This window comes from Acipenser ruthenus, chromosome 14 (assembly GCF_902713425.1).
Source record: "Acipenser ruthenus chromosome 14, fAciRut3.2 maternal haplotype, whole genome shotgun sequence".
Lineage (NCBI taxonomy): Eukaryota > Metazoa > Chordata > Actinopteri > Acipenseriformes > Acipenseridae > Acipenser > Acipenser ruthenus.
This window is the reverse complement of record NC_081202.1, coordinates 1251447-1268145: the sequence shown is the minus strand read 5'-3', so window position 1 is coordinate 1268145 and position 16699 is coordinate 1251447. Positions and strand designations below refer to the sequence as shown.

Below are 16699 nucleotides of genomic sequence, written 5' to 3'. Positions count from 1 at the left end.
AGCTTCAACAACATTTCTGGGGAGTTGGTTCCAGACCCTCACGATTCTCTGTGTAAAAAAGTGCCTCCTATTTTCTGTTCTGAATGCGCCTTTATCTAATCTCCATTTGTGACCCCTGGTCCTTGTTTCTTTTTTCAGGTCGAAAAAGTCCCCTGGGTTGACATTGTCTATACCTTTTAGAATTTTGAATGTTTGAATCAGATCACCGCGTCGTCTTCTTTGTTCAAGACTGAATAGATTCAATTCTTTTAGCCTGTCTGCATACGACATGCCTTTTAAACCCGGGATAATTCTGGTCGCTCTTCTTTGCACTCTTTCTAGAGCAGCAATATCCTTTTTGTAACAAGGTGACCAGAACTGTACACAATATTCTAGGTGAGGTCTTACTAATGCAGTGCAAAGTTTTAACATTACTTCCCTTGATTTAAATTCAACACTTCTCATAATATATCCGAGCGTTTTGTTGGCCTTTTTTATAGCTTCCCCACATAAACTCCTAGGTCTTTTTCATAGATTCCTTCTTCAATTTCACTATCTCCCATATGATATTTTTAATGCACATTTGTATTGCCTGCGTGCAGTACCTTACACTTTTCTCTATTAAATGTAATTTGCCATGTGTCTGCCCAGTTCTGAATGCTGTCTAGATCATTTTGAATGACCTTTGCTGCTGCAGCGGTGTTTGCCACTCCTCCTATTTTTGTGTCGTCCGCAAATTTAACAAGTTTGCTTACTATACCAGAATCTAAATCATGAATGTAGATTAGGAATAGCAGAGGACCTAATACTGATCCCTGTGGTACTCCACTGGTTACCTCGCTCCATTTTGAGGTTTCTCCTCTAATCAGTACTTTCTGTTTTCTACCTGTTAACCACTCCCTAATCCATGTGCATGCATCTCCTTAGATCCCTACTGCGTTCAGTTTGAGAATTAATCTTTTATGCAGGACTTTGTCAAAAGCTTTCTGGAAATCTAAATAAACCATGTTGTATGCTTTGCAGTTATCCACTGTCGATGCTGCATCCTTGTGCTGTTAGTTCTAATTTAGTGTCCACACTGTACTGTATAGATCCTTGTGCTGTTAGTTCTAATTTAGTGTCCACACTGTACTGTATAGATCCTTGTGCTGTTAGTTCTAATTTAGTGTCCACACTGTACTGTATAGATCCTTGTGCTGTTAGTTCTAATTTAGTGTCCACACTGTACTGTATAGATCCTTGTGCTGTTAGTTCTAATTTAGTGTCCACACTGTACTGTATAGATCCTTGTGCTGTTAGTTCTAATTTAGTGTCCACACTGTACTGTATATATCCTTGTGCTGTTAGTTCTAATTTAGTGTCCACACTGTACTGTATAGATCCTTGTGCTGTTAGTTCTAATTTAGTGTCCACACTGTACTGTATAGATCCTTGTGCTGTTAGTTCTAATTTAGTGTCCACACTGTACTGTATATATCCTTGTGCTGTTAGTTCTAATTTAGTGTCCACACTGTACTGTATAGATCCTTGTGCTGTTAGTTCTAATTTAGTGTCCACACTGTACTGTATATATCCTTGTGCTGTTAGTTCTAATTTAGTGTCCACACTGTACTGTATATATCCTTGTGCTGTTAGTTCTAATTTAGTGTCCACACTGTACTGTATAGATCCTTGTGCTGTTAGTTCTAATTTAGTGTCCACACTGTACTGTATATATCCTTGTGCTGTTAGTTCTAATTTAGTGTCCACACTGTACTGTATATATCCTTGTGCTGTTAGTTCTAATTTAGTGTCCACACTGTACTGTATAGATCCTTGTGCTGTTAGTTCTAATTTAGTGTCCACACTGTACTGTATAGATCCTTGTGCTGTTAGTTCTAATTTAGTGTCCACACTGTACTGTATAGATCCTTGTGCTGTTAGTTCTAATTTAGTGTCCACACTGTACTGTATAGATCCTTGTGCTGTTAGTTCTAATTTAGTGTTCACACTGTACTGTATAGATCCTTGTGCTGTTAGTTCTAATTTAGTGTCCACACTGTACTGTATATATCCTTGTGCTGTTAGTTCTAATTTAGTGTCCACACTGTACTGTATAGATCCTTGTGCTGTTAGTTCTAATTTAGTGTCCACACTGTACTGTATATATCCTTGTGCTGTTAGTTCTAATTTAGTGTTCACACTGTACTGTATAGATCACACTCTTATTCTCTTGCTTGTAGATGGACTCTGTCAACTCTCTGATAAAAGCTGTTGGACCGAATGGCTAATGTTCATTTTATTAACCTCGCAATAAGCTCTGAAGAGTTCCCCTGGTGAACGATCCGATTCCCAGCCTCTTGGTCTGGAAATGGCACTCAGGAAGTCATGGCACTACGGCATGTCCCTGCTAGGTCCTTAGACTGACACTGGTTACCTCGCTCCATTTTGAGGTTTCTCCTCTAATCAGTACTTTCTGTTTTCTACATGTTAACCGCTCCCTAATCCATGTGCATGCATTTCCTTGAATCCCTGCTGCGTTCAGATTGACAAGCAAAATAAATAAATAAATAAATAAATAATGCACGTGCATGCAGGACCCCTCAACGCGCCTCGTTAGTGGTAAAATATTTCATTTTGGTTATAATTGTGATTATGATGTGCACTGTTCTGTTATGTTCAACCTGGTATCAAATCGCGCAGCTTTCCATGGTTATTTTTAAAATGGAATTTGAAAACGGAATGTTTCACCCCGCACACTTACCCAACTGACAGACCCCGTTTAAATAAATACATTGCTTATGACCTCTGCGCATGTGTGACTGGACGGGACTCACATACAGTACGCGGAATGAGGAGGAAGGAGAACGGGACGTTTTCATTTCAAACCACATCCCTTTCTTTATCTGGTAATAACTTTAGCAGCGGCCCCTGCGAGGAGGCAGGCTTGTTAAGTTCTCAAGAGAACGACCCCGACACCCATCAGCAGAGTGACGCGGGACTGTCCGGCGGACGGCTCGCTGCGGCTGTTGCAGAGGTCGTGTCTGCAGCAGTCGTACTTCACCGTGTAGGTGACTCCCCTGAAGTCAGTGGAGCCCAGGTCATTGCACAGCTCCCTGTCCACGCAGCCTTTTCCCTTCAGGACTTCCAGCCCGCCGTACAGCCCGGCCCCTGTGAAGCAGGCCCCCCCGCTTACACACTGGCTCTGCAAATTGCTGCAGCCTCTCCCTTTGCGGTCGAATTGACAGTAGTAGCAAGTCAAGGCCCGTGACGTCACTACCTGCTGCAGGACCGCGGCGCAGAGCAACAAAGACGACAGCCCACTCATCTCCAGGACGTTGGGAAGCAAAACCTGTGCGTGTGTGTGTCACTAACAATCCGCAATCACAAAAACAGACTCATTCAGGCTGACGGGACCTAGCATGGTGTGCACCAAGAGCTGAGGATGTAACAATGTAGTGCTGATGTCACAGGTGTGATGTCACTCACACACAGAGCCATACCTGCCGAAATGCATTTCAAATCTTGTTGTTGCTATTGTTTGTCATTGTACAACACGTGTCTGTTTGATCAGTGTAGCACACACCATACAATGCCACATGGTTTCACTCCCTTTCATACATCTTTAGTAATGCTCTGGAAGCAGTATTTACTGTATATGAGGCCAGATATGCAGGTAGATAATCATGTGCGGTCCTTGTCGGTATTCACAACCCCTGAAAGCAACAAGTGCCAGTATGCAGATAGGGAGGGATTGAAAAATACTGTAAAGGATTTCAAATATAGATAAACGAGAGTTACAAACAACTATCCCTCACATGACTGATTCATTTGTTTCTCAAAACTTTAAAACCATGACATGAATCTCATTGGTTAAGTAACTGACAGAACATACAGCAGGGCATCCCTGGTCTCATTCAATCATCAGTGTCTGAATAAAAGACCCTCTCAGCCGTGCTGATGTACAGCATTCTCTGCTTGAACAACAGCGAGGCACTTGTATTTAGACACAAGGGGGCACGAGCTGCAGGTGGGTGTCAATGCTGTTAGTAAACTAACCCACGTTTTCCTGTATGAGGATATTTGAAAATGTGTTAAAAGGCAATTCTTCGGCTGATTGAAGTTTAAGGTTCTGAAGTCTCGTTAGCTTTTAGAGGGCACTTACCTCGGCGTAATGGCCACTGTACTCAGGAATCAGATTGGCAGAGAATTGTACAATTTTAATTTACAACCTAACTGAATATCTCCACTTAACTGAACAACGACTGAGGGAAGAAGCACAACACAGAGACACACACGGTGCTACACACAGGCTTGGCCAGTAGTTTATTCCCTTTAAGACTGTTCGGAGAGCCCCCTAGCGGATACAGATATATATACAGGGGGTTCATATACAGGGTCTACACTGAGGGGTCCATAAATACACAACAGACTGCAAAACAACACCGACTGCAACGCAGGCAGAAATAAACCAAGCAAAAAATACAAATCAGAAAAGAAACCACAAGAAACCGAACCTGTGGCTCTAACACTAATAACTTAACGACTCTAGAAAATAACATACATACTGAACATACAGTGCACTTAAATAGGTACGTGGGAATGTTACGATAAACATCTGCATCTCAGAGAAAAACAAACAAAAGAAATCTTCGCTCAGTCTGTTTTCATTGTGCTTCTCTCTCTCTCTCTCATTTTTCTTCTTCAGAGGCTGGTCCTCTGTTACTTAGAACAAAAAAAAAACAACTAACTGATCACCACACCAACGCGACACGAAAATTCACAGACACAAAGACAGCAAAAAACAGTACACCATCATCATCATCATTTTCATCAGTATTGTAAGTATGACTTTCCTGTCCTCTCGCTGACTTGTTTCTTTATTTTATCACACTGCGGAACGTCAGAGTAAAAAAATCAAATAAAAACAGAAATGGGCGGACAGGAGGACTTCTCACGCCTTCCTGGTAAAAGCAATGCTGATTGGCCGTGGCTCAGTCCAGGTCTCTAGGCACCTGATTGGATGGCCAGTGTGTCAGTCAGAAAGCAGCGGGATGGTTAAAGTTGATTGGTCTCTGGAACCAGTTGGTGTCGGGAGGGGCGGGATTTATGTGATATTGGCAGGCGGTGGGCGGAGAGCCCTCAGAAGTGTCGTCTCAGAGCCCGCCTCTTCCTGCTGTAGAAGTGACGCAATCCAGTCTGCCGTGAAAAGTTCATCATGTAGTTTTGTTTGCGGGTGCTGTAGAGAGAGGGGGTGTGAGGGAGAGAGGAGGGGGAGATGAGAGAGGGGAGGCAAAAAGCACGTTTTAGACCAAAACTAGCTTGGCGTGTCTACCAGTGTGATCTTAACAGACTATTGGGTGATCTTGGCAACTTGCAGATGAGCACTGGCAATCTGCACTTCATCAGCCTGGGTGATCCTTGAAATAACCTTACTTATGAGCAATCTGCAACACGGGCCTGAGCAGCAGCACAGTGATCTGCGACAGCAGCCCCTGCCCTGCCAGGGACTGTGCAACTTACAGGTGGATGCTGGGGAACCATAAAGCAAATGTTAGGAAATCTGCAAAGTGAGTGCTACCAATCAGCAAAGCAAGTGCTAGCAAGTGGAAAGTAAGGTGCTAGCAGTAACGTGCATGTGCTGTCAGCCCTGCATGGAAGCAATGGGTTTGTCAGCTGCGCAGGAGGAACATCCTTCAGTCCCTGCAGTTTGCCAGGGCATGCGCTCTCTTCTGACGGACGCATGCATGTCAAGGTCATCCTGTACATACAGGGGCTGGGAACGTTCTCTTGGGTCTCTGGAAAGGTCTGGACCAGGGTGTGTCCCGGACCTCCACAGACATGCCGAGGCTTTTTCAGGCACTCTGGTTTTCTGACAGGGATTAGTGCTGTTCAAGCTTGATGGGGATTTCAGGACTAATATGCTTTTTTTTTTTTTTTTTTTTGCAGTAAATTAATATAGATTTTCAATAACTCAGATCTAACCCTAAAGTGGCGCTCTCTTAGTCACCGTAGGCTGCAAAGGCTATTGACAAACCCGGATGGTTTAAACTCCTATTGCTCAGCTGAGTTATATGCTGGCTACACTGCATGTGTGTAATTAAAACACATTTACTGAAGTCTTGGAAAACTGGTAAATTTGGACTAAACTGGTGGGTGAGCTGCATTGCAGTACTAATCCACCACCGATATGGCATCAATATCACGATAAAGGCTCCTCCATTGATTTACCTGTCAAATCACAACAAAAGAGGATCCGATTATTACTAGGAACACAGACTGCTCATACAGACCACAAACGCATGTCCCGTCTGCACTAGCTTTCAATCAACTAAACCCTCCTAAAAGCACATGATGGAACTGTGGTTCGCTTTGGTATTTCTGCATGCAACATAAGCTTATGCCACCTGGTGGACAAATTGAGTATCTGCGGTCACCAAGCCCACAGTCTCAGGGAAACCCTCAGACACTGTCTCTGGGAATGTGTAATAAGTGACTGTACCCTGTAGGACAAGCCTGCTAGGCAACGCTAGTGAAAATATTCATCTGAAAAGTATAGACATTCAAATGCTGTGATTATTAAATACGTCCAAAATATATACAGCAACAAGTTTAGACATGTATTGGATCATGCACAGTTACACGCTTTACTATGATTCCAGCGACCCTAAAAGGTACAGCCACTTGAATCCCAGGTAAACCGAATGCATGCGAAGGAGGTGCCCTAGCCGTGCATGTGCACAGGGAGGCATGCAGGCGGAAGCACGGAACAGCACGGTCACAGGGAACATGCATCTCAGAGAGGCACAGCCCCAGCCTGGGATTAACCACTTCACTGCCAGACTAACACGCAGGCCAGCAGCCATATCCAACTTGAATAAACAAACGGTCTGTGCCAATGATAATGCCAGATATTGCAGTGTTGAAGCAGGATGAAACCTGTGCTTTAATGACAGAAGCACAGGTGTGTGTACAGTATACACTGTGTTCATGCAAAGTCATAGCGTAACCTTCCAGGGGGGGTACAGTAATTCCCATGTGAGTGCAAAGGTGCACGCCACCTGGTGGCAGTCCAGTGTAAGTGATGCCGAAGCAACTGAAAGATGAATGTGCTGTACCTGGGTGTCCACAGACTTGCTCTGTCCATAACCCTGGGCAGTGGAGTGGTTAGCCACCTGTTGACTGCTGTTTTGAACCTCCCGAAGCCTCCACAGTTCATTGAGCCTCAAGGCATTCTGGGGGTTGTAGTTCCAGGGCACCCTGACCTGGCATGTTAAAACCTACACATACCTGTTCTATCTCAATTGCCCCCCTCTGCACAGAGTCACCAGTGTCAGCAGGTTCACTGCTTGTATCCCTTCAGCCCCTGACCTACTCAACTTCTAAACTCGAGCTCTGGAAAACAGATCTGGAAAACCTGAAATCCGGAAACGTTCAGTCACCTACAGTACAAGAAGTTTACCAAGTTACTGTCCGTAACTTCCTGTAACCTCCAGGCAAAACAATTACAGTTCTCCACAATCATTAACACGTTGCGAAAACCCTGGTCTAAAGATATTGTGTATCACTGTAGACTACTGACTTGGAACTACAATTCCCAGACTGCTTTGTTGCCCGGATGATCTGTGCAGGTAAAGACCATTGTCCTGATTGGCTGTGGGGTTGGAGGGCAGGGCTGTAGCTTGCAGAGTGCTGGGGTCCAGCCCCCCTCAATTCCCTCAGAACTACAGAGAGACAGGTATATTCAGAGCTCCAGGAAAATGTTGTCATTCTGGGATTTTTTGAGAGGAGAATTTTTTGGTTGGTTCATCTTTTGGAATTGTTCAAAAAGATTAATTGAAAGTGGTTGCCCTAAATAGACAATAAGATCTGCTGTTTAATATTTTAAATATATATTTAAAAAAATGATATACTTAATGGAGAGCAGAAATGTTTGTGCCGTTCTTCTCAGAAAAAACAAACCAAACTTTCCAGATCAGTGACAGTGGCCACTCCCAGATTGATTCACAACAGAGAACATACTTTGATTAAGAATTCTAAATCATTAAGTCATGCCTCTGTGCTTCTGACTAAGAACTCCTGCTACAGGAAAGGTGTGCACTGGTATGTGGACTGGAAACAGAATCCAGCTGCTGGAAGCCCAGCAAGAAACCAAAACTGTTTTCTGAAGCTTCCTTTCCAAAATCTCTCAGTGCTTGCAGTCACTGGCTTCCCATCGTGTCAGCCGTTAGGGGAAGCACAGAGCTTTTCATCATCCAAACACTCAATCGGAAAGATATTCAGCAGTACGGAAAAGAAACTTCTAGTAATAATCAGAGTTCTGATGGAAAAGGGAAATCGAGTTGAAGAAAGCTGTGTTTTGTTTTCTCTTGAGAAGAAGCAATCCACACTTCCCTCTCGCACTGCAATGCTGGAGCTGTCAGGAAGAGTCGCGTTTCCAGAGTCCTGACAACACTTTACTGGCTGCGGAGTGGCAGAGGACTTACCTGACTCTAGTGCCACGCCAAAGGGAGCAGATAACAAAACAGAGTACAAGTTAGAGAGTGGGCTGGGCGGGAGGAGGGGGGCGTGCGGCCGCTCAGGAAGATCTGAGGGGGGAGGGAGGAGCCTGCCCAGGGGTCAGGGTCAGTGCTTTGAAAAAAGAAATTAGAGACGAGACATTGCATCCGGCAGCAGAGAGAGAGAGAGGGGGGGGGAGAGAGAGAGAGAGAGAGAGAGAGAGGAGAGAGAGAGAGAGAGAGGGAGAGAGAGAGAGAGAGAGAGAGAGCACACTCCTATCTGTCTTCTAGTATGTATCTATCAGCTGTCTTTGCAGGTATCGTCTATTACTGTATATTGTTCAGTCTTGACAAACCCTTTTCATCTGACTGTGTTGAAAGAGCAGCTCTCTCTCTGCACTGTCTGATCCCTGATCCATCCTATTGGGTTACTGCCCATGCCTAGCAGACTGGATTCCCGTTCCAGTGCAGGTATGGGAGTCAATCTGCCTTGCCGTTGCAGCACCCTGGTAGAACCTCACTCTGACCAATACATAAAGCAAGCAGCCTGTTTCCATCTTAGAAATGCTGCAGGCGAGCCGAGAAGAGCTGGAGATCAAGCTAGGGCTGAGGCACTGGCTAATGCCTTTATCATGCCCCACATTGCTGGTTGCTGTGCTCTTTTTGCTTCTGTATTGAAACTTGGGAACACCAAATCTCCTGAGTACATCACTAGCAGTACTAAGATACTATTGCTAAGCTTTAAAGTCATCTCCCACAACACCTTCCTGATCTGCTACAAGTCTGAAGACTCTGCGTTCAGCTGCAGAGCACAGGTCACCTTCACAAAAGGCGCTGTGAAACCTGTATTGTATTGTACTGATAGATTTCTATTCTAATCTGTTCTTTGCTATTAAATTCTATTATTTTCCCTTTCTGTTCTATTTCATTAAATTCTGCTCCAGCCCATTCTCCTGCTGGGCCGGCATGCAAACCCACAACTCTGAACTCTTCTCACACTCTTTACCCCCTCGCTGCAGTCCTGGACCTAGATTCACCCCCAAGCTCACAGTCCTCATCTCCCTGGAGGCACTGAGGCAGGGAGGGCCCCCCGGCACAGAGAGAGGGACGGGGGCGAGGGGGGATGGGAGGTGTGGATACTCACAGAACGACTTCCACGTGGTCCAGGGCCCACTGGTCGTGACCCGTCCCGTTGTGCCGTGGTTGCCACCAGCGGAGCTGCACCCCTTTGACTCGCGCCTCCCTGTGGAGACAAAGAACGCAGCGTCAGAGAATAAAGGAAAGCTTAGTGAGGACCATCCCTGTACCCATGCAGCGCTCGGGCCCTGGCCGGCCGGATCACTCACAGCGGGATGTTGTAGGAGACGCGCTGCGCCTGGATGAAGTCCTTGGGCTGGTGCTGGGCGATGACGTGCCAGGTGATGCCGTTGTTGACGCTGTACTGCAGGAGCACGGCCTTGTCCACTGTGTTGGGTTCGCCCAGGTTCATGTTGCAGCTGTCAGTCTGGGCCACGCTGCCGATCTGCAGCACAAACATGATCTTACTGGAAAAGAAAGGAAGAAAAAAAGATTATGCCTGGCAGCTGAAACCCTAGCGTGGCTCTCTCAGTGCTGTGGAAGGGCACTTCATGTACACCTCGCTCTCTCAGTGCTGTGGAAGGGCACTTCATGTACACCTCGCTCTCTCAGTGCCTGTGGAAGGGCACTTCATGTACACCTCGCTCTCTCAGTGCCTGTGGAAGGGCACTTCATGTACACCTTGCTCTCTCAGCACCTGTGGATGGGCACTTCATGTACACCTCGCTCTCTCAGTGCCTGTGGAAGGGCACTTCATGTACACCTCGCTCTCTCAGCGCCTGTGGAAGGGCACTTCATGTACACCTCGCTCTCTCAGTGCTGTGGAAGGGCACTTCATGTACACCTCGCTCTCTCAGTGCTGTGGAAGGGCACTTCATGTACACCTCGCTCTCTCAGCGCCTGTGGAAGGGCACTTCATGTACACCTCGCTCTCTCAGCGCCTGTGGAAGGGTACTTCATGTACACCTCGCTCTCTCAGCGCCTGTGGAAGGGCACTTCATGTACACCTCGCTCTCTCAGCGCCTGTGGAAGGGTACTTCATGTACACCTCGCTCTCTCAGCGCCTGTGGAAGGGCACTTCATGTACACCTCGCTCTCTCAGCGCCTGTGGAAGGGCACTTCATGTACACCTCGCTCTCTCAGCGCCTGTGGAAGGGCACTTCATGTACACCTCGCTCTCTCAGCGCCTGTGGAAGGGCACTTCATGTACACCTTGCTCTCTCAGTGCCTGTGGAAGGGCACTTCATGTACACCTCGCTCTCTCAGCGCCTGTGGAAGGGCACTTCATGTACACCTCGCTCTCTCAGTGCCTGTGGAAGGGCACTTCATGTACACCTCGCTCTCTCAGCGCCTGTGGAAGGGCACTTCATGTACACCTTGCTGTGAAAAGACACTGTGTCATCTGAAGGGGTCAGCACCCCTACAAACCATGAGTTAGCTGACGGTCACCCCCGGGGTCATTGTCTCTGTGTGCCCCTGTCTGTCAGGCCAGGTTTGGGGGTAGCGGTGTTGAGCAGCGACAGGTTCTTTACCTGGCTCGTGTCAGGTCCAGGGGCCGGGTGACGGTCTGTCTCGTCTTGCAGCCGGTGAAGTAGAGCGAGTCCCCGTGAGCGTGAGGGGAGAGCTGGCCACAGCCGCTGCCGATGCCCCCGCCCTGGATCTGCTGCCAGTTCACCTCTGTCACGCGCTCCGACTCGAAGTTGTCCTTGATGTAGCTGGGCAGGTCGCTGGAGGAGATGGAGCAGTCGTCACCTGCGATAGAAGAGGGGGGTGGGGGGACAGGGTTAGAGGAGAGGCGAGGATATTTTGTAACAGTTGTAAGTCACCCTGGATCAGGGCGTTTGCTAATAAATAATAATAATAATAATAATAATAATAATAATAATAATAATAATAATAATAATAATTATAGTTATTCACAGACTGTGATGAGATCCACTGGGCCGGTACCAGACATGTGAGTGCGCAACTATTCAGCAGCAATGACGGGAATGCAGAAGGACCTCAGTAAGTTCACAAGGGCCATGACAGTGGGTACCTGTGCAACCGGCTCGTCCTTCAACGTAGAGTCTGTCCAGGCCCAGTGATCAGAACGCTCACCCAGGCGCAGTTCAGATACACAGCTAGCACTGCCTCTGGAGGTTTGTCTTGACACAGCTCTCCAAAGAGTTAGGATTGGCTACGACCCTGATGCAAAGGGATGGCCCAAAACAACCAAGACCACAGCGAACGCAATGCATTCACTTTTCATCTTGCAACAAAGTATGTTCATTATTTTATTGAGCCCACCTTGGTGCCCCTCGTCGCAGATGCACACCGCCCCGCTGGTGCAGTAACCGTGTCCGCTGCACAGTCTGGGACAGGCCTCCCCGATATACACCTGGTCCACTGCCCAACTCTGCTTCTCCGCACTGCCCTCTCTCTGAATCCACCGGAACTGCGTGGCACTGCCAGGGGAGAGAGACGGGATAGTCACTCAGTGTCAGTCACTGTCTAAACGAATTACTTTATCGTTCTGCATGTAACAGGGTTGAATGTGCTTGTGAATGCAGCACGTGTGTCCTCCCTGAAATGCAATTTAGATTGTTGTTTTTTTTATTTTTCCTTTAGTGGAAAGCTGAGAGAAGTAAGTCTGGTTTATATCTAGACAAGTGAAGACATCGTCTTCTTGTTGTGCTTGGTCAAGAGCTGCTTAACGTGAGCCTGTCAATGCAGGCAGAGCTTCATGGCAGCAGGAGAGCCTGCGTGTGAGTGCTGGCAGGCAGGCAGACCTGGAGGAGACGTGGTCAGGGAGCTGCAGTGTGACCCGGCTCCAGGTGGAGCTGTTGACAGCGCTGTAGATGGTGGCCTCGTGGAACTGGAACGGAGAGCAGCCCACATTGTTCACCGAGGAGGGGAGGCACTCCTCCTGAACTTGCTGCCACGAGTCCATCCTGAGAGACACAGGGAAAGCAAAACAATGATGGGATCAATGAATGCTACATGTGTATTACAGGATATGGATGCATATTGAATACATACAGTAGTGAAATATAATTGAACTAAAACTATATTCTTTATTAAACGTGTGTGTGTGTCTGTGTATGTGTGTGGCTTGTTTCACCAGTTGGCCTAGCTCCAGCAAGACACATTCAATACCTAGAATAAGTTCTGGTAAGGTTTGAACATTGGTGGGTGAACTTCATCTCTTAGATCTGCTATTATTTTCTCAGATCAGCCCCTGCCGGTGCAGTGGAGTGGCATGCTCACTGACCTGGCGTCTTTCCTGTACTCCAGCAGCACTGAGTGGAGCTCCCCACAGCTTTCCACCTCACAGCCCACCACGATCTGCCAGACGAGACACCCCGAGTTACTCACAGAATCAGCACACAACACATTCAAGCCTGGGTACAAATAGCAGTCCTCAATACAGAACTGATTCAAAGAAGTGGACTGAAATACCAGCTATAAAGCATGTTACTGTGGCACCGACAACTATTCATTCCAGAGGGGACAACGAGAAAAACCCGTGGGCAAGGTTTGGAAAATCATTTTGCATTGAAATTATCTTTCTTTAGTTAAGGGGAGGGGGAGAGGATTAAGTAAAGCTGTATCCAATAGCTTTAGGAATCGTATCAATACCCCTGTCCATCACAATGGCACAAAGGATTGAGGATTTTAACAGTGAGCGTCAACAATGTCTGACTGGTATAGATATATATATATATGTGTGTGTGTGTGGGGGGGGGGGGGGTCCATTTGCTGGTGGGCACTGCGGTACAGCAGTGGAAGGGGTCCTGAGGCTAGCCGTTACCTTGAACTGCAGGGTGTAGCCTGGCTGGATGATGAGCTCGCGGGTGGCCAGGATGTTGTGGGTGTCGTCCAGTTTCTTGTTTGGCCAGTACAGGTGGAAGGTGGGGTTCCCACAGAAACCAGCGGTGCGCACCGCATTGGGGTAGAAACTCCAGCTCTCCTCATGGGACACGCCCTCTGAGTGCATCGGATTAGAGAGAGAGAGGGAGAGGGCAGAAGAGAAAGAGTTACACCGAGTTACAGCGATCAGGTTCTGCTGCTTCAAATGTCTGAACCGGTCAGTGTTCTTCAGTGTTGCTAACCCGGTTGTGAAGCACACAGCTTACACATTCTAGAAGAGCTTGTTCTGCAGAATAATGGCAGAACACCATACTTCAAAATAGCATGTGTGTGCGTGTGTGTGCGTGTGCGTGCGTGTGTACATGTGTGAGTGTGTGTGTGCGTGTGCGTGTGCATGTGCAGGGCACCTTCCAGAATACCCTGCTGTATAGGGTGAGGAGTGTGTCTGCAGAGTTGACTGACGTGGACCAAGTCAGAAGAGCATCACGTATAGAGAACAGAAACACAGGGAAAGAGATGGAGAGAGAAAGTGGCAGAGTTTTAGAGAGCAGTAAGAGAGTCTGCTATAAAAGAAGGATTGAAGCTGAGCTCACCATCGTCAAAGTTGTCCACCAGCTGGCTGGGATTGATCTCTGCCCCTCCGATCAGGATGTTATCGAGAGCCCACTGAGCGCGGTCCAGGCTGGGCACTGCCGCCCCGTCGGTCAGGATGAAGGGCTGCCACCAGCGCAGGCGGGTGGTGTTGGTCTGAGCCTGGTCAGGAAGGACGATGTAGTCACGCCTGACCGCAACGTACTTCTGATAGTCCATCTCGTGGAGCAAGGTCCAGGACATCCCTACAAGAGCACAGAGCCATGAAACAGAAAGCACTTCTAACCACTATACATTGCTTCCCTCCCAGTCCCTCAACTCCATCTAATAGACCACACTGCCTCCCAGCCCCTCAGCTCCATCTAATAGACCACACTGCCTCCCAGTCCCTCAACTCCATCTAATAGACCACACTGCCTCCCAGCCCCTCAACTCCATCTAATAGACCACACTGCCTCCCAGCCCCTCAGCTCCATCTAATAGACCACACTGCCTCCCTCCCAGCCCCTCAGCTCTATCTAATGCACCACACTACCTCCCAGCCCCTCAGCTCTATCTAATAGACCACACTGCCTCCCTCCCAGCCCCTCAGCTCTATCTAATAGACCACACTGCCTCCCTCCCAGCCCCTCAGCTCTATCTAATAGACCACACTGCCTCCCAGCCCCTCAGCTCTATCTAATAGACCACACTGCCTCCCAGCCCCTCAGCTCTATCTAATAGACCACACTGCCTCCCAGCCCCTCGGGTCTCTCCTATGCTTCAGAGCAGTACCTCCATCGCTGGAGTAGTCCAGCAGGACCCCCTCTTTCCGACAGGCTGGCCGGTGGCAGGTTGTCATGTTGTTCTCGCTGCCGATCCGGGCCCAGTACTCCACAAACCTGGGGCAGGAACAGAGTGGAGTCACACTGTCATTGTATGCATTCTGCACTCAGGAGAGCAGTGAGAAAGATATGAAGGTGTCTCCAGAGGAACCGAGCCCCTTTGAGCAGTGCGCAAGCTTGATTCCTAATACAGCTGCTGGAAATCAAGGTCAGTACATTAGGTCTACAAAAATGCTTATGCAGAAGACGTATTTGAATTCCTGGATGTATTTGTAGTAGTTACACACATCCCATGTGGAGAGTCTGCCCCCCCCTCTCCCCTCGGGTCAGCACTCACTTGGATCCGCGCAGGTCCAGGTCGGTGGTGACGGCCTGTCTGGTGTTGGCCCCCCCGAAGTAGAGCGCTGTGTCCTCCACCAGCACACCGCAGTCCGTGCAGGGGCGCCCCCCCTCCAGGGAGAGCCACAGGTCTGGCCGCACCTCGTCCGTGTCGAAGCGCTCCTTCAGGGAGCTCTGCAGGATTAAATCCAGCATGGGCGTGATATACATGGTGTGCAGGATACTCAATAAAGTACAGTGCTTGTTATCTAATGCTTCTCAACCATGCGCATTATAAATAGGATGCAAGTTACATTACAAATATTGCGGTATGTGTTCAGAATGACTTGCCTCAATAGGGTTTAACTAGTCACAATGTGTTTGAACTGGATTCATACTTCTCTATGATTGCTCTCATCCTTGCATTGTAGTTATCTCTTACCCTGAGAGTCTGGCTCAGGTAGCAGTTGGGTCCAGAGAAACCAGGATCACAAAGGCACCTTTCCTTCAGGCAATCCCCGTGGCCACCACAGTTGTCAGGGCAGGCGGGGTCCTATGTAGAAGCTGTCAATGGCCCAATGCGTGTCCGAGTATTTCTGATAGAAGCGGAACCTCACAGCGCTGGGGCGACAGAGAGACGAGGATTAAACATTTTAGTGAAACAGCAATGTGAAGGGGTGGTGGATGCAGCGTGAAATGGTGGTGGATGCAATGTGAAGGGGTGTGCAATGTGAAGGGGTGTGCAATGTGAAGGAGTAGAGGATGCAATGTGAAGGGGTAGAGGATGCAATGTGAAGGGGTGGAGGATGCAATGTGAAGGGGTAGAGGATGCAATGTGAAGGGGTGGAGGATGCAATGTGAAGGGGTAGAGGATGCAATGTGAAGGGGTGGAGGATGCAATGTGAAGGGGTAGAGGATGCAATGTGAAGGGGTAGAGGATGCAATGTGAAGGGGTAGAGGATGCAATGTGAAGGGGTGGTGGATGCAATGTGAAGGGGTGGTGGATGCAATGTGAAGGGGTGGTGGATGCAATGTGAAGGGGTGAGGATGCAATGTGAAGGGGTGGAGGATGCAATGTGAAGGGATATAGGATGCAATGTGAAGGGGTAGAGGATGCAATGTGAAGGGGTGGAGGATGCAATGTGAAGGGGTGGAGGATGCAATGTGAAGGGGTAGAGGATGCAATGTGAAGGGGTAGAGGATGCAATGTGAAGGGGTGGAGGATGCAATGTGAAGGGGTGGAGGATGCAATGTGAAGGGGTAGAGGATGCAATGTGAAGGGGTAGAGGATGCAATGTGAAGGGGTGGAGGATGCAATGTGAAGGGGTAGAGGATGCAATGTGAAGGGGTGGAGGATGCAATGTGAAGGGGTGGAGGATGCAATGTGAAGGGGTGGAGGATGCAATGTGAAGGGGTAGAGGATGCAATGTGAAGGGGTGTGCAAAGCAAGAGTGTCCGATTCCGATCCGCTTTCATCTGTCACGTGTGTAACTGTAGTTGTCTGCACTGAAACACTAGGTGTTGCTTACATACCAGGACTGTGTTCAAATCTTATCTCAGAACAGACTCTAAACCCTAAAC

General features: G+C 48.0%; 3 protein-coding genes across 3 annotated transcripts in view; 1 reads left to right on the top strand and 2 right to left on the bottom strand.

Annotated features, from left to right (window-relative positions):
- LOC131697377 (uncharacterized) overlaps positions 1–2275 on the top strand; it is an 81728-nt gene extending 79453 nt beyond the window's left edge. The window contains exon 2 of the mRNA XM_058985498.1: positions 501–2275. Within this exon, the coding sequence (XP_058841481.1) occupies positions 992–2275 (1284 nt within the window). The 5' untranslated portion in view covers positions 501–991. The remainder of the gene's footprint in view (positions 1–500) is intronic.
- Positions 1966–3833, bottom strand: LOC131697378 (sperm acrosome membrane-associated protein 4-like). The gene has a single exon (XM_058985499.1). The coding sequence runs from the start codon at positions 3284–3286 to the stop codon at positions 2909–2911; it is 378 nt and encodes a 125-aa protein (XP_058841482.1). The 5' UTR covers positions 3287–3833; the 3' UTR covers positions 1966–2908.
- A 428-nt stretch (positions 3834–4261) lies between these two features.
- The window catches only part of LOC117973532 (reelin-like), a 144439-nt gene continuing 132001 nt past the window's right edge, over positions 4262–16699 (bottom strand). The window contains 13 exon segments of the mRNA XM_058985491.1: positions 4262–5197; positions 9601–9699; positions 9803–10000; positions 11066–11285; positions 11823–11980; positions 12305–12466; positions 12787–12860; positions 13327–13502; positions 13979–14221; positions 14751–14857; positions 15138–15313; positions 15561–15668; positions 15670–15739. Of these exon segments, the coding sequence (XP_058841474.1) occupies positions 5101–5197; positions 9601–9699; positions 9803–10000; positions 11066–11285; positions 11823–11980; positions 12305–12466; positions 12787–12860; positions 13327–13502; positions 13979–14221; positions 14751–14857; positions 15138–15313; positions 15561–15668; positions 15670–15739 (1888 nt within the window). The 3' untranslated portion in view covers positions 4262–5100.

Coding starts and splice junctions, on each gene's coding strand:
- LOC131697378 (XM_058985499.1), bottom strand. CDS start 3,286: ATGAGTGGGCTGTCGTCTTTGTTGCTCTGCGCCGCGGTCCTGCAGCAG.